The sequence below is a fragment of the Phyllobates terribilis genome, unplaced genomic scaffold, assembly GCF_046119375.1.
Source record: "Phyllobates terribilis strain yellow unplaced genomic scaffold, ASM4611937v1 Scaffold_1__5_contigs__length_1240528914, whole genome shotgun sequence".
Lineage (NCBI taxonomy): Eukaryota > Metazoa > Chordata > Amphibia > Anura > Dendrobatidae > Phyllobates > Phyllobates terribilis.
Window position 1 is genome coordinate 617850532 of NW_027362761.1, and position 22832 is coordinate 617873363.

At 48.7% G+C, this 22832-nt stretch overlaps 1 protein-coding gene across 1 annotated transcript in view; it reads right to left on the reverse strand.

The window, feature by feature from the left end:
• Nucleotides 1-22832, reverse strand: part of LOC141153895 (C4b-binding protein alpha chain-like) — a 94725-nt gene that overhangs the window by 64881 nt on the left and 7012 nt on the right. Inside the window, exon 4 of the mRNA XM_073639187.1 lies at nt 13346-13525. Coding sequence (XP_073495288.1) covers nt 13346-13525 — 180 coding nt within the window. The remainder of the gene's footprint in view (nt 1-13345; nt 13526-22832) is intronic.

Consider the following 22832-nt stretch of genomic DNA (forward strand, 5'->3'; position numbering starts at 1 on the left):
TTTCTCCCCCGCTCAAGAGCCTCATAGCAGCTGCAAAGTTAGCGCTATCATGAACTCTTGAGGTAGAAGCCAGGGCACACCAGAGGGTTCTCTGGTGGGACCGTCCAACCCTGCCGAGAAGCAGTCCTGGCTTAGAAAAGTGTGTGGGAAGGTTCCAGGCCACACTATGGCTGCTTTTTTACTGAGGTGGAAACCCACGCAAACATGGGGAGAACATACAAAGTCCTTGCAGATGTTGTCCTTGCTAGGGTTTGAATCCAGGATCCCAGCACTGCAAGGCTTCAGTGGTAACCACTGATCCAATGTGCTGCCGTTCACCCTCTGATATCAAACAGACTGGAGAAACTTGCACCTACTGCCACTCTATCTTCAGCTCCTTTGTAAGAAACTAATTTATTTTGGCAGCCACTCAGTCTACCAAATAAAATTCCTGAGAAGGAAATTGGGGATGGCTTCGCTACTGCTATTGGGGGCAATGCTAATACCATGGCGTCGTACCATAGTTTACTGGAAATATTCGAGGCTGGTAGGAGGCAAGCAGATTCCCACAGAAAAGTACCAGCAGTAATGTTCGGGGACCCATGCTTGTAGAAGGCGGAGACAACATAGTGGCGGCTGGGGACTGAGTATGGACACCCGGCCACCACCGGCATGAGGTTGTGAAAAGCTTCCGCCTCCACAAGCCTAAAAGGCCATATTTAAAGTGCAAGCAGCTGCCCAGAAATCTAGCAATTCAGTATTGCATGCCTGTGGGTGGCTGGCTGCATACTTGCGCTTGCATTACAAGTAACCGAAAACTAAGCAGATGGTGGCCTCCATCATCATCATGGCCTCACCTCAGCAATATGAACTCTCCTGAAGGAGAAGCCAGGGCCCATCGGATGAGTCTCCGGTTCTTTGGTGGGCCCATCCAACCCTGCCGAGAAGCAGCCCTGGCTAAGAAAAGTGTGTGGGAAGGTTCCCGGACACTCTATGGCTGCTTTTTTAATGTGGATCGGACGTACTTATGCATGTTATTTCTCAAACTGCATTGCAGATCAGGCCATTGCCCAACTCTGTAGTCATGAAATTAAAGGTGCAAAGAAAGATGTTTGTGTGTCAAAGCACCACCGACAAGTGCAAGCTGATGTTGGACGGGCTGCCATTGCTTCTACAACAAGGTACATTAGAGGACTTCCTGGGAGAAATGACACCCAGGGTAGATACGGTTTCCCTCTATGCCAGTCATTTCTTCGAGCTAAAGAATATGGCTGTGGTGAAATACAACTCTCAGCAAAAAAAGTTGTGGACTGGCTCCATACTGTCCCTGGCCACATTCACCTGTCCACGTGTTTGTGGTTAGGCGGTCCTTCCCAGTAAGTGCACTGGAGAGGGCACGGGTAATGCTGTGGGACCCGTGCTTGTGGAAGGCGGAGACGACACTGGGACAAATAGTGGCAGCTGGGGACCGAGTATAGACACCCGGCCGCCGCCGCCATAAGATTGGGGCCACATTTCAAGTGCAAGCAGCTGTCAAAAATTTGGCAGTATAGTATTGCAGCTTGTGGGTTGGTAGGTGGCTGGCTGCATACTTGCGCTTGCGTTTCAAGGAATGGGGTAGAGACAACTGAATGCTGCACTGGGACAAGGACGTGGACGGGGATTATTGCAAGTCTGCAATGACAGGTGCATGGCAGGAGGCATCTTCGCATGCGCCAAGGATCACTTATGATGGGCACACTTTTAGGCAGTGACCTGGGAGTCAGAGATGCTTCCAGAGGTCTTCCCCATGCTGTTCCCATGTCTTTTCAGCACTCTATGCATGTGTCTGATGATGTGTCACACACCACATGGCCAGATAAGGTGGTAAAATGTTAAAATTACATTTCCTGGTGAATGCATTTGTTTTGGTTGAAATCAATGCAAAAGTGCAAAAACGCATCAAAAACTCTACGTGTGAACATAGCCCAAGGTGTGGATGAGTATTTTTGGTTTTGGTTATTTATTTTGCCTTATATACAAGTCATTACTAGAGATAAGCGGTGTTCGACTCGAACTGTTCGCCAAGCTCAAATTCGAGCTGTTTTGGGCGGTGTTCGAGCTGTTCGGCGAACCCGAACGATTTGAAAAAAAATCGGCTGTTCGAGGTTATGTTCGATAACTGTTCGTGCACCAAAACCATAACTGGATTTATTCTCAGTAATGCTGAAAATTAATGTTAATACGCAGTTTGAGTGTACAGCGGGGCGGGGGGAGGGGCAGGGGATGGATCTCTGCAGAAATAATGAAGATCTCCATTTTTTTTCTCTTTCCCGCATTTACAGTGTGGAGATGCAATCTGTCAGCCTATCAGCAGCGCACACACGGAGCGAAGTGCTTTTTTTCACACAAGCAAGGGCATGTGTCATTGGCAGTGTATGTCACATGTCCTTGCCCTATAAGACCCAGCCATTTTCCCCGTCGCCACCATTTTCTCACTGCTGCAGCTGTGTGTTAGACGGCACCGCTGTTGCTGTATGCGCTATACTTTGTTAATTTGAAGCCAATTTTCGCACAAATCTACAGATAGCTTGGGAGTAGGGAATAGTTGTGATTGCAGTCCTTTTCAGGACTAGGTTACATCATTTCCTACGACTTTTAACAGGCACGTCTGTGCTCTTAAATAGATAGGTTGTGGGAGTAAAGACTAATTGTAATTGCAGTCCTTTTCAGGGCTAGGTTACATCAGTTCCTATCACTTTTATCAGGCAGGTCTGTGGTCTAAAATAGATAGATTGGGAGTAAAGACTAATTGTAATTGCAGTCCTTTTCAGGGCTAGGTTACATCAGTTCCTATCACTTTTTGCCAGGCAGGTCTGTGCCAGTGCTGTGCAAGTTTTTTTCACAGCATTTGGCTAAATCTAGCTAAGCAAATCCTTTTTGTCCTCTTGCAGTGTGTGTTAGTCAGTGGAGAAGCCTATCTGTGTTGCAAGCTACACCACCTGTGTATAGAATACCATTTTTTTTACTGCACCTAGTGAAGTAAAACCTTTTGGGCATAGCATCATTTTATTAGTTCATCTATACTGACCTCCACCAGGTTGCAAATTCAAAATAATTTTTATCTGCATATAGCTGTGAAAAGATATTTCGGCTTCGGCTTGTAGTAGTGTGTGGGACTTGTTCTATTAGTCCATCTATACTAACCTCCAGCAGGTTGCAAATTCAAAATAATTTTTATCTGCATCTAGCTCTGAAAAAATATTTGTGCTTCTTCTTGTAGCAGTGTGTGGGACTTGTTCTATTAGTCCATCTATACTAACCTCCATCAGGTTGCAAATTCAATATAATTTTTTTCTGCATCTAGCTCTGAAAAAATATTTGGGCTTGTAGCAGTGTGTGGGACTTGTTCTATTAGTCCATCTATACTAACCTCCAGCAGGTTGCAAATTCAATATAATTTTTTCTGCATCTAGCTCTGAAAAAATATTTCGGCTTGTAGCCGTGTGTGGGACTTGTTCTATTAGTCCATCTATACTAAACTCCACCAGGTTGCAAATTCAATATAATTTTTATCTGCATCTAACCCAGCCAATACTTTTGGGCTAATACCACAGTTTGGCCACTCAGCTCTGCTCGGTTCCCATCCATTTTGTGCAAACAACTCCAGAGTTGTGAATTAGTTAACCACCAAAATGAGTGGAAAAAGTCCTCCTGCTGGTGGAAAGGGGAATAGGCGTGTTGGGAAGGGAAAAAAAGGTTGTGTCCGTGGGGTAGGTGTTAAAGCAACAGTAACATCTGCAGAAGAAAGACCATCTTCCAGCCAAACTAAGATGTCTACTTCTTTTAGCGGACAATGTGATAAGATCCCTTTCTTACGGCCACGCCATTCACTACAAATTCCAGATGAGGCACAAAAACAGCAGGTGCTTCAACGGATATCAAGTGCTCCTTTAAGTGGGCTCTCCTCCACCTCAACTTCAACATCACAAATACTCCAATCCTCAGAGGTGTCACACCAATCGCACTTGCTTCCTCACAGCTCCCAAATCTCCAGCTGCCCATCTGAGTATGGGGTAGAACAGATGGTTGAGTCTGCAGAGCTGTTTACTCATACTATAGCTTGGGAATCAGAGGTCGGCTCCAGAGCTTCTATGAATCCAGACGAGGAAATGATCTGCATTGATGCCCAGAAACTTTATGAGTCGGACCCAGGACCAGACGCAGAAGGTTCTGACCATAATGTAGACCCTCATTTCCAAACTGTAACTCCAGTTGGTGGAGACAATGAGGAAGATGATGATGAGACTCAAATACCTGATTGGAGCGACAACTTTAGTTTTTTGTCAGGGCAGGAACAGGTTGGCTCTGAGGATGACGGGTGTGATAACACACAGGGTGATGATGATGAGGTTGGAGATCCCACTTACTGTCAACCCACAGTCAACCAAGAGATGAGGTCAGCAGAGGAGGTGGAGGAAGATGCTAGTGACGACGAGGTCAGGTTGCGCCTTCCTGGACAGAGACGTAGTACTGGAAGCACGTCAACAACTGCATCCTCAAACACAACTCTGCCTCTGACCACAAGTCGTAGTGGCTCTTCAGGTCGCATGGGTGCTAAGCCTTGCATAGCCTGGGCATTTTTTCAGATCGATAAAGATGACCCAACTCGTGTTATCTGTAACATCTGTCAGCAAAAGCTAAGTAGAGGCCAAAAAATACATAGTTTGAGTACTTTATGCATGAACCGGCACATGGATATGAAGCATAAGTTGCAGTGGGAAGCTCACTGTGCTACAATGCGACCTAGCCGGCCGGGCCAACCACCGTCTGCCACATCTTCTGCATCCGCGGCCTCTTCATCCTCTGTGACTGGGGGGACAGCAGTCACACCTGTTTTGGGACGCAGACCTGCCACCTCTTTACCCGCAACAGCCAGAGTGATTGGCAGGTCATCATTTTCTTTGGAGGTGGAAACACCAGCTGGTGTTCAGCGCTGTCCAACATCGATAGCACCACCTTTGGATCAAGGCAACCTAACATGTCCGCCTGCATCTTCCTCACAGACCGGCAGTTTGCTGGGGACACCCTTCTCAACCCCAACTAAGCACAACAGCCAGCCCTTGGTCCCTCAGATGTGGAAAAGTAAAAGACCATTTCCTCCTAGCCATGAGAAAGCTAAGTGGTTGAATTTCACCATCTGCAAGCTATTGGCTACAGAAATGCTTCCTTTCCGCCTGGTGGACACAGAGGATTTTCAAAACCTTATGTCCGTCTCAGTGCCCCAGTACCAGATGCCCAGTCGGCACTACTTCTCCACCAGCAGGTCGCACACAACATCACCGCTTCTTTGAGAAACTCTGTGTGACAGGGTGCATTTCACCACAGACACTTGGACGAGTAGGCATGGACAGGGGCGTTACATGTCGCTGACTGGGCACTGGGTAACTATGGTGACAGCAGGACAAGGGGCTGCTGTACAAGTCTTGCCGTCCCCACGAGTTGTGCGTTAGTCCTCTTTATCTCAAAGTTCCTCCACTGCTTCTGCCTCCTCAACCTCCTCACGGTCCTCCACCTGCACCCAAAGCCTGTCTGGTCATGCCTCAAGCTTTCTAACTGCGCAGAAGGGATCCTGCACACCTCCTTACTATGCTGGCAGCAGGGCTCAACATCATCAGGCGGTTTTTACTTTGAAATGTCTGGGAAATGTGAGTCACATAGCTGAGGAGTTGTGGTCAGCTCTGGAGAACCAGTTTCATGAATGGTTGTCTCCACTGGACCTGAAACCAGGGAAGGCCGTGTGCGACAATGCTGCAAACCTCGGTGCGGCCCTTCGCCGGGGCAATGTCACACACATGCCTTGTATGGCTCACGTGTTGAGCCTGGTTGTCCAGCAATTTTTAGCCCACTATCCCGGACTAGATGCCCTTCTGCAGAGGGCACGGTCGCTGTGTGCTCACTTCCACCGTTCGCATCCCGTAGCTCAGCGACTTACATCTCTACAGAAGTCGTTGGGCCTGCCACTTCACCGGCTAAAATGCGATGTGCCTACCCAGTGGAATTCAACTCTGCACATGTTGCAGCGACTGTGGCAGCACCGACAAGCCCTGGTGCAATACGTTGTGACGTATAGCCTGGGCCAACAAGATCCAGAGGTGGGGCAAATCACGCTGGATGAGTGGTCTCAGATCAGGGACCTATGCACCCTTCTGCACAGTTTTGAAATGGCGACGAAGATGTTTAGTGCTGACGATGCCATTATCAGCATGACTATTCCGGTGATTTACATGCTGGAGCACATGTTAAACAGAATTCGGAGTCAGGTGGTAGCACAAGAGGAGGTGGAGGAAGTAGAGGAGGAGGAGTTGTATGCGGAAGGGTTAACATCTGCAAGGTCCGGACGGTCGGCAGCACCAAGGCGGCAGGCATGTGAGGGTGGGGGAGATGGTTTTACCAGGGCGCATGGTAGCAGCCAAACTAGTGAGGAAGGTGCAGGAGCCCAGGAAGAAGTGGAGGACGAACTGATGGAAGACTCATCAGATGAGGGAGACCTTGATCACATTTCTGTTGTGCGAGGTTGGGGGGAGAGGACAGAGGAAGGAAGCATGATTGTTACCTCGCCACCAACACAACAGGGACTTGGTGCTCCTGGATGCGCAAGACACATGAGTGCCTTCTTGCTGCACTACCTGCAACATGACCCTCGAATTGTAAGAATTAGAAATAATCCTGACTACTGGGTTGCCACACTGTTAGATCCCCGGTATAAAAGTAAATTTGCAGAAATTATTCCTGCCATGGAAAGAGATGCACGCATGCAGGAGTATCAGCAGAGACTGTTGCAGAATCTTACATGTGATTTTCCCCAAAACACTAGTGGTGCACGTAGTGAATCTCACAGTTCCAACTTGCCAACCGTGGGACCGTCGAGTGTTCAGCACTCAAACCGTAACAGAAACACAGTATCTGCTGGTAACATCAATTTTGCGGAATCATTTCACCACCTTTTTAGCCCATCCTTTGCAAGGCCACAGGAGACAAGAAGTCTGACACATAGTCAACGCCTAGAGACGATGGTACAGGAGTATCTCCAAGTAAACATTGAAGCCATGACTGTGTCACTGGACCCTTGCTCTTTTTGGGCTTCCAATCTGGATAAATGGCCGGAGCTCGCCACTTACGCCTTGGAGATCTTGTCATGCCCCGCAGCCTGTGTTCTGTCTGAACGTGTGTTCAGCGCTGCTGGTGGTGTGCTGACAGATAAGCGCACGTGGCTCTCCACTGATAATGTAGACAGACTCACGTTCATAAAGATGAACAAATCATGGATCCGAAACGACATTTCTACCCCTGTGCCATCCTGGGGAGAGTAAAAGCTTGATGATTGGTTAAAATCACGTCACCAACCGTTTTAAGCTTTCAAATTACTAATCATGTTTATCTGTATCTTGGCTGGAAAATAATTTGGGCCTTGTAGCAGTGTGCAGTACTGATTCTATTAGGCCATCTATACTAAACTCCAACAGATTTAAAATTACTAATCATGTTTATCTGTATCTTGGCGGGAAAATAATTTGGGCTTTGTAGCAGTTTGCAGTACTGATTCTATTAGGCCATCTATACTAAGCTCCACCAGATTTAAAATTAATAATAATTTTTAGCTGCATCTAGCCCGGAAAATAATTTTGGGGCTCCGAGATGCGCAAGACACATAAGTGCCTTCTTGCTGCACTACCTGCAACATGACCCTCATATTGTCAGAATTCGAAGTAATCCTGACTACTGGGTTGCCACACTCTTAGATCCCCCACACTCTTCGATCAACTTTTTCATTTTAATAAAGAACAAAAAAATGGTCATTTTTGAAAATATAAGCATTAGCAGGTTATTAGAAACTGAAATCAAACAGTTTTCAACTCAAAACTTTATTCTAGGTGATGTTACATTTGCACATAGGACCCTCTGTTCAAAAGGAGCTTATGAACTCTCTCGTCCATTGAATTTGTCAGGTTTTGGATGGTTTCTGCTTCAATTGTTTTGCATGAGGACAGAATACCCTCCCAGAGCTGTTGCTTAGATGTGAACTGCCTCCCGCCATCATAGACACTCCTTTTGATGATGCTCCAGAGGTTCTGAATGGGGTTGAGGTCAGGGGAGCATGGGGGTCACACCATAAGTTTGTCCCCTTTTATGCCTTTATCAGCCAGAGATGCAGATGTGTTATGTGCAGCATGATACGGTGCATTATCATGCATGAAAATGATCTTGCTGCAGAATACACGGTTCTTCTTCTTGAACCATGGCAGGAAGTGCTGTTTGAGAAACTCCACATACATTATGGAGTTCATCTTTACCCCTTCAGGGATCCTAAAGGGGCCGACAATCTCTCTCCCCATGATTCCAGCCCAAAACATTACTCCACCTCCTCCTTGTTGGCGCTGTAGCCGTGTATGCATGGGGTGTCCATCAACCAGCCATCCTCCACTCCATCCATCTGGACCATCGAGCGTTGCACGGCACTCATCGGTGAACAAAACAGTTTTGAAGTCAGTCTTCATGTATTGTTTGGCCCACTGGAGCCGCTTCTGCTTGTGTGCAGTGGATAGAAGAGGTCGACAGGATGGCTTACGCACAGCGGCAAACCTCTGAAGGACTCTGCATCTTGTTGTTCGGGGGACCTTGGAGGCACCAGCAGCTTCAAAAACTTGTCTGCTACTATGACAAGGCTTTTTTGCCGCTGCTCTTTTAACCTGACGAAATTGCCTGTAGGAAAGAGTCCTCAATTTTCCCTTATCAGCACGCACACGTGTGTACTGTGAATCAGCTACATACTTCTTGATTGTGCGATGATCAGGATGAAGTGTCTTGGCAATGTTGATTGTAGTCATGCCTTGACCTAAACACTCCACAATTTGTTGCTTCTCAGCAGCCGACACATCCTTTTTCTTTCCCATTTTTGGCAGAAAATGAAGGCTGCTTAATAATGTGGGACAGCCTTCTTAAGTAGTCTTGCCTTTCATTGGACACACCTGCCAAACTAATTAGCACAGGTGTCTGCAATTGCTTACAGTGATATAAAGAGCCCTGACACACATCACCATCAATGAGTTTAACTGACAAACAAAAAAAATCTTACCTTATCACTCCTAAACACTTTTTGCATAATAATTTGGAACACAGTGTACATGTGCTTTTCCACAAAACACCAGTGGTTCACGTAGTGAATCTTACAGTTCTAACTTGCCAACCGTGGTCTGTATGGAGTTGTTCAATAAAGGGCCAAAAATTAAGATAACATAGACGGGAGAGGTCTCTATGAATACGAATTCCTAAGTATTTGATACCCTGTGAGGGCCAGGCAAAGGGAAAGTTGGACTGGATGGAATCCTGTATGGATTTGGGGAGGGAAACATCGAGTGCCTCAGACTTCGCTGCATTGATTTTAAAATTTGACCACGTAACAAAGTGATCTATTTCAGCCATAACAGCAGGGATGGATATATGTGATTGAGTGATATATACTAGGACATCATCAGTAAATGCAGAGCAAAAGTACTTGGTGCCTCCCACCTCAATCCACCTAATATTGGGGTTATGGCGAATTGATGAGAGCAGGTGCTCCGTCACTAGGATGTATAAGAGAGGGGACAGAGGACATCCCTGCCTTGTCCCATTGGTGATTATGAAAGGTGATGAAAATGTTCCATTTATCTTCAGCCTAGGTGACGTATTGCGATACAGGGCTGTGATTTTGCCTATAAAAAGGTCTCCTAGACCCCTACCCCAAGCTTTTTAAAAGAATACTATATGGCGTGCCAGGAGACTCTATGGAATGCTTTCTCAGCATCCAACGAGAGTATCTAATTACAAATTTTTAACTGCATCTAGCCCAGGAAATACTTTGTGCCTAGTAGCAGTGTCTGCTAGTCAGCAGATTATCCCAGCTGTTAAGCAAGCTACACCACCTGTAGTTTGGACACTTAATTTTTTCAAAGGAAATGCTTCGGGACCACGGGATACTCAGTGAAGAGCATCAGGAGGCACCCCAAGGCATAGGGGCTGGGACTGGCGGTAGGACGCCTTGCGGTGGACAGCCGAGCTCGATCCTTATAAAAGCTTTTTAACTGCAGCAGCTTTAGTGGACGCTACTGGAGCTGGAATTACGCGGCTGCTGGCATGAGACTTGCCCTCCATTAGATCCTTGTAAAAGGATTTAAAGTGTACTCATTCAAATTAGAGAGACAATTTAAATTAAAAAGCTTAGAGCTGCCTCCACCACAAGGGGGCTCGCTCGACCCACCAGCGGACAGGCACCAGTATTGGGAGATGGGGGCTGGCCGTCAGGGTCCACCGCAGCTCTGGCACAAACCCGGCGACACGGAGGTCGCACGGGCAGGAACGGACTGGCCGTGTCGGCTTCGTACTTTTTTGGTTTTAGAAGGGCATGACATGCCTATATCTGTGTCTCCCCCTCCTTTTACTCCTCCACCTCTTTTCTTTTCGCATGACTATATGTACTTGTCACTTTTCCATGTGTTAGTTGTGTCTTCTGAGCAGTTTGTCAGCTTTTGGACACCTTTGAAGGTGTTTTCTATGTGTTTCTATGTGTTTTTGTTTGCCTGCCATTGGTTTTGATGGTGTTCGAAGATGTTCGACGATCAGTTCGGCGAACATACGGGTGTTTGACGAACCGAACCGAACTCGAACACTACGGGGGTGGCTCAACACTAGTCATTATCCTGGAAAGGATGTTCCTTAACATATTTCCCAGGAAAATCCATTTTGGTTTAGTTTTTGTATGTTTTATTGTGAGTCCATAAAAGTGGTGTAATACTCTGACAACGTTGTTAACAGCAGTGACCTGGGAGTCAGAAATGCTTCCAGGGGTCTTCCCCATGCTGTTCCCATGTCATCTGAGCACTGTTCCCATCAATTTGGGCAACTTTTAGGCCCTCTGCTGACCGCCGGGGGGAGCCATCTGAAAAATGCTTCAGTTTCCCATAGACTTACTTTGGGCTCGTTGCTCGGGTCGAGCACCCGAGTATTCCAATTTGCTCAACCCGAGCAACGAGTACCCGAGCATTTTAGTTCTCGCTCATCACTAATCATATTGTGTGTGGGGGTCCTTGTACTTTGTGGGAGGTTGTGGGTGATATTATACTGACTGTGGGATCTGTTAGGGACATCATACTATGTGTGGGTGATGAGGACCATCAGACTGTGTAAAGGGGACTGTGGGGCCTCCATCATTTATACAGGGGAGCTGTGGGACCAGGGCTGGCTCCAGGTTTTCGTGGGCCCTGGGCAAAAGAGTCTTAGTGGCCCCTTTAATGCTTACCACAATTCATGATGCACAGATACAGTGGAGAAATCTAGGTATGTAACACAGGGTCCAGGCTGTTCCCTCATCCTTCACATATGCAGACACGCACACACACACGGTGCGCAGACATGCACGAGCACACGGTACACAGACATGCGCGCACACACAGTAAGCAGACATACACACACACAGTACACAGATATGCACACATACAATACGCAGACATGCTCATACACAAACATTTACACAGATATGTACACATACAGACATACGTACATATTTGAACATAAATTCTTAAAAACACATAACATACAAATATATATACACAGACATACACATCATACATTCACATCATACATTCACATCATACTTTCATACACTCACACAAACACATTAGAAATATATTTAATATGGGGATTGGGGAAGCTGGCAACAAGCCTCACTTACTTGCCCCCGGCCTGTGTCCCATCCAGCTGTGCAGGGCTGACGGCGTGTCTTTGGCAGTCACAGACATGGCACTGAACCATCAGGTGTCCCACAAGCCGTCACATGCTCCCCCAGGATCTCTGCAGGACTGCCGGTGCTGCTTGAATGCCGGCACTTCACCAGACATGGCTGCGCTCAGTGCGCTGTGCGGCTGTGTCTGGTAGTAATGACGCGGCAGGGCCACACAAGCACAATCCCTATCCTGGTATGTATTGCCCCTCATCCGTATCCTGGTAAGCAAGGTATTCCTCATCCCCCAATCCTGGTATGTATGGCCCCTCATCCCCATCACGCTGCACACAAACAAACACTTATACTGACGTGTCCATACAGCGCTGTCCGGCGCCATTTTGTTGAAGACACACTGCAAATGTGTCTTCAGTAAAATGGCGCCGGATAGCACGCTATGTGCATGCGCCGATTACAACACCACAGTCCACCCCTGGCCTCTGGCCAGAACAGAGGCGTTGCGGCAATGCTCCTCCCGGTCAGGTAAGTATGTAAGTATGGCGCTGGAGATCGCGGTATACGTTCAGTGTCTACGTATACCGCCATCTCCGGCGCCATACACTCCTCTTACCTGTAACGGCTCCATGCATTCTTCTGTCTGGAGCCAGACTGCGCAGGTGTGTCGCGCTTGTGCAGTCTGTAGCGGCTTCAGACAGAGACACGCATCTAGCGTTATATTATAGATAAGAGTCATGAAAGTAGTATAATAGTTGATGAGAACACTAAGGGGCTTCAGTGTTGGCATAATTACTGTGTGTCTGCCGTAAAATGTGTCCCTCTCCCTGATTGTAAAAGTTGGGAGCTATGACCCCCCCTGCTGTGCCATATGGGTTTTTTTGGTGGGGAGGCCCAATTAGGTCTTTTGCTATCGGGCCCCATGATTTCTGTGTACAATACTGGGTTGTGATGTGTTTGGTTGCTAAAAACCAGACTAGACTGTTGCTCCCATTACTGGACTCTGGTGTCTTCACAATGATTGTCGGCCCCTTTGTGGCTGAGGAACGTCAGGATCCAGCAGCGCTGGGGTGTCTGGAGAGACTTTCACCCTAATGAGCCCACTGTGATGTCCAAACACTACAGGACCCGAATCATCATCATCATCATCTCATTTGTGGCAATGTCAGGTGTTTCCATCCAATACATCATTTACAATGTAAAAAAAAGTCTGATTTTTTTCATGCACCTGTACTCCACTGTTTCCCTGTACGTTTTTTCTATTTTTTTGCACAGACTAATATCCAACATTTAAAGGATTTTTACTCTAAATAGGAACAAAACAAGTAAAAGGACATCTTTCATTTTGTGCAAAACTTATCAAACATTGGAAAGTATTTGATGATCTTGGTGCAATATCCACTGGTGAGAAAATCATCAAATGATGGATCAGGGCCTCGGAGATCAGTGTGCACGAGTCTTTATATTCTTGTTTCTTTAGCGAAGTGCGGGGTCTTCAGCCGGAAAAGCTGATTGGTTCACAGGTCAAGGTCATTTATAACCATGACTAATGTATACGGGGTGGAGTCGTGGACACTTTGTATATACGCTGGAGTTATATCTTACACTACTCACCGACACACTGCGGGGATGGAGACCACTCATTGCCTGTCCGAGGAATTGTACACTGGGTCCACACGTATGATGATGACAGACGATATCCATCCTTACATCTCACTAATGCATTTTCACCCTGATCATAAAACTCCTTCTCTGCCGGGATCACCCCCTCCCCATCCGGACGCCGACACTGAGCTGCAATATAAGAAGTATAATCACTGGATGGAGGATGATGATTGTCCACAGGTCGAGGTAATTTATAACCATGACTAATGTATACGGGGTGGAGTCGTGGACACTTTGTATATAAACTGGAGTTACCGTATTTTTCGGACCATAAGAAGCACCTAGGTTTTATAGGAGGAAAATAAAAAAATAAAAATTTAAGCAAAAAATGTGGTCATAATGCACTTTTAAGGGGGAGGGGGTCTTCTGCTGACACTGGTATAGGGTAATGTCCACCAATTCTGACAATATCCCGCATCCAGGTATATATGCCCCCCCCCTTCATTTTATACGTGGTCCCCATCCCCATCCTGGTATGCATGGCACCCCTCATCCCTATCCTGATATGCATGGCACACCTCATCCTTATCCTGGTATGCATGGCACCCCTCATCCCTATCCTGGTATGCATGGCGCCCCTCATCCTTATCCTGGTATGCATGGCACCCATCATCCCTGTCCTGGTATGCATGGCACCCCTCATCCCTATCCTGGTATGCATGGCACCCCTCATCCTTATCCTGATATGCATGGCACCCATCATCCCTGTCCTGGTATGCATGGCACCCCTCATCCTTATCCTGGTATGCATGGCACCCCTCATCCCTATCCTGGTATGCATGGCACCCCTCATCCTTATCCTGGTATGCATGGCACCCCTCATACCTATCCTGATATGCATGGCACCCTCATTCCTGTCCTAGTATGCATGGTACCCCTCATCCCTGTCCTGGTATGCATGGCACCCCTAATCCCTATCCTGGTATGCATGGCACCCATCATCCCTGTCCTGGTATGTATGGCACCCCTAATCCCTGTCCTGGTATTCATGGCACCCCTAATCCCTATCCCAGTATGCATGAGACCCCTAATACCTGTCCTGGTATGCTTGGCACCCCTAATCCCTATCCTGGTATGCATGGGACCCCTAATCCCTGTCCTGGTATGCATGGCACCCCTCATCCCTATCCTGGTATGCATGGCACCCCTAATCCCTGTCCTGGTATTCATGGCACCCCTCACCCCTGTCCTGGTATGCATGGCACCCCTAATCCCTATCCTGGTATTCATGGGACCCCTAATCCCTATCCTGGTATGCATGGCACCCATCATCCCTATCCTGGTATGCATGGCACCCCTCATCCCTATCCTGGTATTCATGGTACCCCCTCATCCCTGTCCTGGTATGCATGGCACCCCTCATCCCTGTCCTGGTATGCATGGCACCCCTAATCCCTATCCCAGTATGCATGAGACCCCTAATACCTGTCCTGGTATGCTTGGCACCCCTAATCCCTATCCTGGTATGCATGGGACCCCTAATCCCTGTCCTGGTATGCTTGTCACCCCTAATCCCTGTCCTGGTATGCATGGAACCCCTTATCCCTGTCCTGGTATGCATGACACCCCTAATCCCTGTCCTGGTATGCATGGTCCCCCTAATCCCTATCCTGGTATGCATGGTCCCCCTAATCCCTATCCTGGTATGCATGGTCCCCCTAATCCCCATCATGCTGCACATTTGTGAGAGTGTGAACTGTAATAGCAGCAGGAGAGCATTAGGACCCTGTGACTTTTGCCTGGCTGAGCTCAGAGCAGGGGCAGAGCAGGAAACCCTGTGTGTTCTGAGGGTGTCTGCTGTGTAGTGATGGGTAAAATGCGATTTTTTGGTGAGCCGGCTCTTTTGGCTCCGAAAATGGCTCTTCATTTCCTATTACCTTTGGCTTTAAATTTGAAGCCAAATTCTGGTATGTTTTAACCCATGATTGTATACCTTTTAGTAAAAATCTACACATGTGCCAATTTATGACATAAAACAGAATAGTTTCCAGAATAACCAGATTTTATATTATTTGCTGTAAAAACTTTAACAAACACAAAATGAACATGCAAAATACCAACAAGATCCTAATTATCAGCGCCACATGTTAAAGCTACCTTCACACTTGGCGAGTTCGCTGTGGGCTGTCTGCTGCAAACAGTCTGCTGCAAACAGTCTGCTGCAAAACTGCAGTGTGAACTGTGGCATCTGCATCCAGGCGGATTTAGATAAGGAATTTGCTGCGGAATTCACCCGTCCATTGACTGCAATGAATTCCGCATCTCGGATATTCGGCACATATTCACATGCTGCTGCTGAAGCCAATTTCACACCTCTTGTCAGATTCTGAATTTTTCCACGAAGTGAGAATGTGTTTTGGGTAAAGACCATTGCCACTGTTGGCTTCTGTAAATGCCATGGCATGTCCACGCTGATGATCTGCATGGAAACTCCGCTGCAAATCCACAAAGTGTGAAGGCAGCCTAAACTTGTCTATAGGGCCCATTGGATAGATAAACTAAGTGCCATAGCTTGGATGGACTGATTCCGTTTATTTCCTCTGTAATTATCTGTTTTGGAAAAGACTGTTTTTTTGGTGTCCCATCAAGGACCAATGTCTTTTGCCATCACTAATATAATGTCATTAAAGGGGTTGGATCACATGGGCATTAGTGCCATTAATTGAAGAGAACTTTTTAAAATAGGTTTATTCTCCATATACTTATTTTAAAAATTCTGCTTCAATCCTGCTGGTATTCCATAAAAACCTATGGAACTGTTTACATGGGTTTCCATGGAAGTTGTCCTGTGCCGGAGCCCTATTCAGCAAAAGACACACAGGATGCGACCATGTTGTCGGCCAGCGCTCGCTGACTGACCGCATGGACCATGCAGCACCCGAGCCTGCGATCCAGTGATGCTCCATCCAGCGATGGTATGTCTGCAGAGGAGATCCTTATCTGCCCATATGCATCGCTGGATCATTCAAGTGAATGGGAGAGAACAAGGGACGCACATTTACATCCGCTGTTTCTCCCTCGCTCAGCGAGGATTTACAAGCTGGCGGTAAATAACTATAATCAGGCTAAATCCAGACGTCAGTGTTCCTGTAATAAAGTGCCTGACTGCCTGCCTGCTGCTTGTCACAGATTGGAGGGGGGCGGGTCTGTGAGTCAGTGCTATGTGCGGCAGCAGGAGGAGCAGGCATTCTCAGTCTCCTGGATAAGATCAGAGTGACTACTGCCGGGAGAGAGGGGCCGGGAGGGGCGGGGCCAGAGGGGAGGGAGGGGCCGGGAGGGGCGGGGCAGGAGGGGCGGGGCCAGAGGGGACTGACTGTGGAACCTGAACTGGCAAAGAGCCGTTTAAATTTCAATTGGCTCCCTGCCAGGAGCCGACTCATATGATTCACTATAAAGAGCCGGCTCTTAGAGCCGGCTCGTACAGGAGCTACCCATCACTACTGCTGTGTGAGAGGCGAGACAGGAAGTCTGTGAGAACTGAGCTGCAACAAGACGCTGTCTCTACAAGCTTCCCTGTGGAGATTGTTAACCCCTGGCCCTGGTGAAGCTGTGTCCCTGCTTAAGAACAAGTGCTGAGTTGGGGAAAGCTGTGTGGCTCTGTGGAGTTTTGTGGAAGTCCATGCTGAGTGGACTAGAGACTTTGTGCTGAAGGAGCCAAGTGTCGAGTGAGAAGGGAAAGAGACTGAGGAATCCATTTCTGTGACGGAGCACATGGTCGGTGGTCTGGAAAAGAGTGAGTGACTGCGAGAGGAGAGAAGGGGTCTGGTGCCTTTCACATTGAGAGGATACTGACAAGCCTTGTGAAGAGATCTTCCCAGACCTTAACCTGAGGCTACAGGACTAAAGTCCCTGGCGTGTGGACTCGGCATCAGCCGACAAGACAAAGAACCTTTGCTGATTTTGTGAACATTGCTTTTGTTTTGGCGCCAAAGTTTTCCGGGACTAGCTGCAGCCACTGCGATTCACAGGCCTGTGATAGACCACATCTGAGGTTAACGGTACCGTAAATTTAAGATACCCGGGTATCCTTAAAATAGGGGTATAAGAGCAATTGGTATAGTTTCATGCATTGTTATTGTTAATAGTGGTAGGATTGTACTCAGTGTGCCATCGCAGGGGTCCCTATAGAACACCCTCACTAGATTGATACAGTGTTTAGGTAAAATTGTTCCAGATCCCTAGAATAATTCACATAAGCTGGAAACCTTGAGATTGGCGCATTGATTTCAGCTTTTGTTGATTGTGTGTATTTAGTAGGGACAGTGTCCCAGGTAGAACCTGAGACTGAATCATGCAATACTGAATTTTAGTCTAATTCATGTTTTAGTAAAGAAAGTGTTTATTTCTGTCTCTGTCTCAGTTTGTGACTCACTGGATCTCTCTCGGACCTCCGGTCATTACATTTTTGGCGTAGTCCGCAGGATCCAGTGCTTGTCATGGACTGAGGTGAGGGAAGAAATGACTCTGCCGCACCAGCAGCCCCCCCCTGCTGGTAGCGGAACCCCTGGCAGCTGCAACAACTGTGGGAGGATATGTGCCGGTAGGAGCTTTACTTCAGCACATGCCGAAATACGACGGGCGTAACATGCCGTTGCAGGATTGGGTTGAGAGGGTCCGGAGTGTTCTGCGGATGTGTAATCTGGCCACCGCATTATGAGCAGAGTTGGCATTAAATGCACTAGAGGGTGACGCTAGGCGGATGATGATGGTACGTCCAGAGTCAGAGAGGAGCACGTTAGAGAAAATCTTGGAGCTGTTAGAGGGGAGTTCAGGAGGCCGGGCTCGTGTGGCCCAGCTTCGTTCCTTGTTTTTCAATTGGCCCCAAAGGGAATGTGAGACTTTGATGCAGTACTCAAATACTTTACAGGAAACGTTGAATGAGGTGCAGCGACTAGACCCAGGGGCCATGGGGGCATTCCGAGAGGTAGACCGCTTGCTACGGGATCAATTCATAACGGGGTTAGCTAATAGACTTCTTCGAGACAAACTGATGGAGATGTCCCGAGCTACCCCGGAATTATCCTTCTGGCAGATTTATCGGGCCACGGTGGAAAGGGAGGAGGAGTCTACTCTGGTGGCCGAGGGGGCAGTTGACAGTGCACAGCTGGAGAGAGGTCCGGCACCAGTTTCAGGAGGAGGAGGACTGGAAAACGTTGTACAGGCTCTGCGTGCTGAACTCAAGGAGCTAATGCTGGAGGTGTCTAAACTCAGAGCTGGGCCGGTCCCTACTCCTACGGAAGGGCCAACCACCCCGTCCTCTGGAATGGTGGTTCCACAGTCTGCCAGGTCGCCCTCCTCGAATGATCCAAGTTCTCGTCCACGAGGAGCAGTCACCTGCTGGAGGTGTGGGCGTCGGGGATACATCTCCCCGTACTGCCAGATGTCTGCAGCCCCGGAGCCTCCTTCACTGGCGTTAAGCTCCCAGCCACTGCCATGAAAGGGCGAGCAGCAGCGGCCCACCCCCCACAAAGCCCTCGACGGGAAGGACAAGATTTGCTCGCATGCAGTCCAGTACTGGAAGTAGAGTTTGAAGGGCGGAAGATGAGATGCTTGGTTGACACAGGATCCAAATGTACCATAATGCCCTTAGAGGTGTACGAAAGGCACTTAAGTCAACTCGTGGTTCCCGAGGACGGCCGAGTGATAAGGCTTACAGCCGCTAACAATGGCCAACTGATAGTGAAGGGGATCGTGTGGATGCAACTGAAAATGTTTGGTCAAGAGCTGGGTCAGAAAGGGATAGTGCTGGTGGACTACCGTCCTAGAAGAGGGATGGAGGTGACGCTCGGAATGAACGTTCTGCGAGATTTAAATCATCAGATGTACGCCAGTGAGGGACCCCGATATTGGGCGTGTGCTACCCACTATCGACCCACCCAGAGAATGTTACACTGTCTAGTGCTGAGTTGCAATCTCCTGAAGAGTGCGGTCCCTGGGGGTCGGGTGGGCCATGTCGAGTGCCATCGCGGACCACGATTACGCTAGTGCCCCGGCATGAAGAACTCTTAATGCTACCGGTGGGGGCTGCGCAGAGACTGAATGAGCTTGAAGTACTCATCGAGCCAGCCCCAGAGAAGCCCTCGTTCGCCAAGGCGCATGTGGCCCGGTCTCTGGCGGTTGTGAAGAATGTACGAGTGCCAGTCAGATGTATCAACGTTTTAGATGAGGCTGTTACAATTCCTGCTGGGACCATTCTGGCTGAACTGTTTGGGCCAGCAGGGAAGGTGCCTGACAAGACAGTGTTCGAACTTTGCCCAGATGAACAGTCTTCCTGGACATTCGCGGTCGAAGTAGGCCGGACCGAACCTCCTACCGAAGAATGGAATGGTCGTGTGATAATGGACAAGATGGGATTGGATCGGGAGGAACTGACCCCCGTGCATTTGGAGCAGCTGGAGAAGGTCTTGTGGGAACATCAAGAGACCTTTTCGCGACATGCGGAGGATTTCGGTTGTTCCCAGACGATTGAGCATGAGATTCCCACGGGGAATACTCCTCCTATTAGGGAATGTTATCATCAAATCCCCCCAACGCTCTATCAAGAGGTGAAGCGCATGGTGGTCAGTATGCTTGACAACCAAGTGATCCGAGAGAGCCAGAGCCCCTGGGCGGCCCCTGTGGTCTTGGTGCGGAAGAAGGATGTGTGGACTATTGCAAATTGAATGCTCACACGGTGAGGGACACATATCCATTACCTCGCATAGAAGAGTCTCTGTCGGTATTGGGTCGGGCCAAATATTTCTCGACGTTGGATTTAGCAAGTGGCTATTGGCAGGTACCAATGGCCGAAAAAGATCGGGCCAAGATGGCGTTTGTCCTACCAATGGGGCTCTATGAATTCAACTGGATGCCCTTCGGGCTCACTAATGCCCTGGGAACTTTACAATGCCTGATGGAACATTGCTTAGGCGATCTGAATTTTGAATCAGTCCTGATATACCTAGATGACATCGTGGTGTTCGGGACCTCATTTGAAGACCATCTTGAGAAGTTACGTCAAGTTCTCCGGCGGCTCAGTTGTTATGGCCTAAAAATAAAACCAAAGAAGTGCCAACTGTTACAGAGTCAGATTGAGTATTTAGGTCACGTGGTGACTCCGGACGGGGTTCTGCCCGTGACCAGTAAGGTCATGGTTGTGCAGAAGTGGCCACCCCCCTGTACCCTGCGAGAGGTTTGGGCCTTCTTAGGTTTAGTGGGGTACTATCAGCGATTTGTACCTAAGTTTTCACAAGTAGTGAGTCCCCTGAATGAGCACTTAAGAGGGATGGCACAAGGCCCCCAAAATCACCCCATCCCATGGGGACTCCAGCAGCAAAAGGCATTTGAGGAGGTGAAGGCCACCCTAACGAGTGCTCCGTTGTTAGCGTATGCCCGGTTTGATTCCCCTTTCCTGTTATACACCAATGGCAGTCTGCATGGGCTGGGGGCAGTACTAGCATAAGTGCAGGATGGTCAGGAGCGAGTAATCGCCTATGGCAGCAGGTCTTTAAGAGACACTGAACGCAACCCAGCTAACTACAGCTTGTTTCGCCTAGAGCTACTGGCCTTGGTGTGGGCGATGACAGAACACTTTGCCGAGTATTTAACGGGAGCTGAGGTGCTAGTCATGACTGATAATAACCCTCTGACTCACCTAGAAAACGCAAAGCTGGGAGCATTGGAGCAGCGGTGGGTTGTTCGCCTTGCTAAGTTTAACTATCGAATTAAGTTTCGCTCTGGGCGGGAAAACAGAAATGTGGATGCACTCTCAAGGGTGCCCCTTGGGTCCACGGGGGAAAATGTTGATGACCAGCTTGAGGACACTGAAACCCCTGACTTGGGGCAGGTACCTATCTTCCGAAGTGTGGTACATTGAAGTGGGGTGGTGTCAGGGATGCCGTGTGTTCTGCGAAAAACACCCTCGGATTGGGCGAAGGACCAGAACGATTGCCCTGACATTGCACTAGTGCGCAATTGGGTACAAAATGGGGTCTGGCCGTGTGCAGAGGAAAAGGCCCAGCTGTCCGTGGAAGGAATGAAACTACTGCGACAGTGGGATAAGTTGTGCGTGGAACAGGGCCTCTTGTACCGTAAGGTGTACCTGCCATCTGAGCTGCAGCACCGGTACCAGCTAGTAATCCCTATGAGGATGGGTCCGGTGGTCGCTTGCGAGGCGCATGAGAAGGGGGCCCACTTTGGGAGTGAAAAGACACTCCAGTGGCTACAGCGAGTCCTCTATTGTCCTGAAATGGGGGAGATGGTGACAGAGGCGTGTCGGCAGTGCCGGGTCTGTGGGCTCAGTAAGAGCCCTGAGCAGCGGGAGCCCACGCAATCTATTAAGACTTCCGCTCCTTTAGAGCTGCTCATGATTGACTATGTCTTGATAGGATATTCAACATCTGGGTATTCCTATTGCTTGGTAATGACAGACCACTTCACCAAGTATGCTGTAGCAGTGCCGACAAGAGGTCAGACGGCGGAGTCAGCGGCTGAAGCCGTGTGTCGACATTTCATCCAGGTGTTTGGGTGTCCGCAAAGAATACACTTGGATCAGGGGGCATTGATGAAGGAGCTGTACCAGCTGTATGGTGTCGCACAGTCGAGAACGACACCATACCATCCCCAAGGTAACGGAGCTTGTAAGCGCTTTAATCGGACTCTATTGCAGATGTTGAGGACGTTAGAGGGTAAACAACAGGTACGCTGGCCTGAGTATCTCCCCGAATTGATGTGGGCCTACAATAATAGAGTGCACAGCACTACTTGCTACTCACCACACATGTTGATGTTCGGGAGGCCAGGGCAGGATATTGAGGATTTGAGCATGCCAGATCCCTCCTCCAATCCCCCTCGGACCGCATTAGAATGGGTTCGGGAACACCGGCGGCGATTGAGGGTTGTGTATCAGGTGGTGGGTGATCGACTCAGTCAGGTGACCCATAGGGACACGCGTCCCGTGCAAACTGAGCCCTTCTCCCCGGGGGATAGAGTGTTGGTGAGAACCAAACGAAGGTTCGGAAAGCTGAGTGAAAGGTGGGAGGCGACTCCGTACCTGGTAAAAAAACGGGTGAGCCCTGAGATTCCAGTCTACGAGGTCGAGCCGGTGGGGACAGGGGGACCATCCCATAATCTTCATCGTAACATGCTACAACGGTGCTGGTTTAAAGATGCCGTCCCCATTTCCACTGAACCACAGGCCGTGTCCCGAGGGGTGGGCATCCCTAATGCTCTTGAATTTGATGGTGGGACTGCCTCCGCACCTGCTTACTTGCCCCCTGTGATCAATCTGTCCCTGTGTGGAGAGCGTATTGAGAATGTGGTATGTCCTTCAGAGAACGGGGAATCAGGTCAGTTACCTGATCCGTATGATGTGGCACAGGGCGTCACACCTCAGGAGGGAGCAGCCTCATTGGCTCCCGTTGAAGAGACTTCTGCCCCCTCGGAAGCCGAGCCTGTT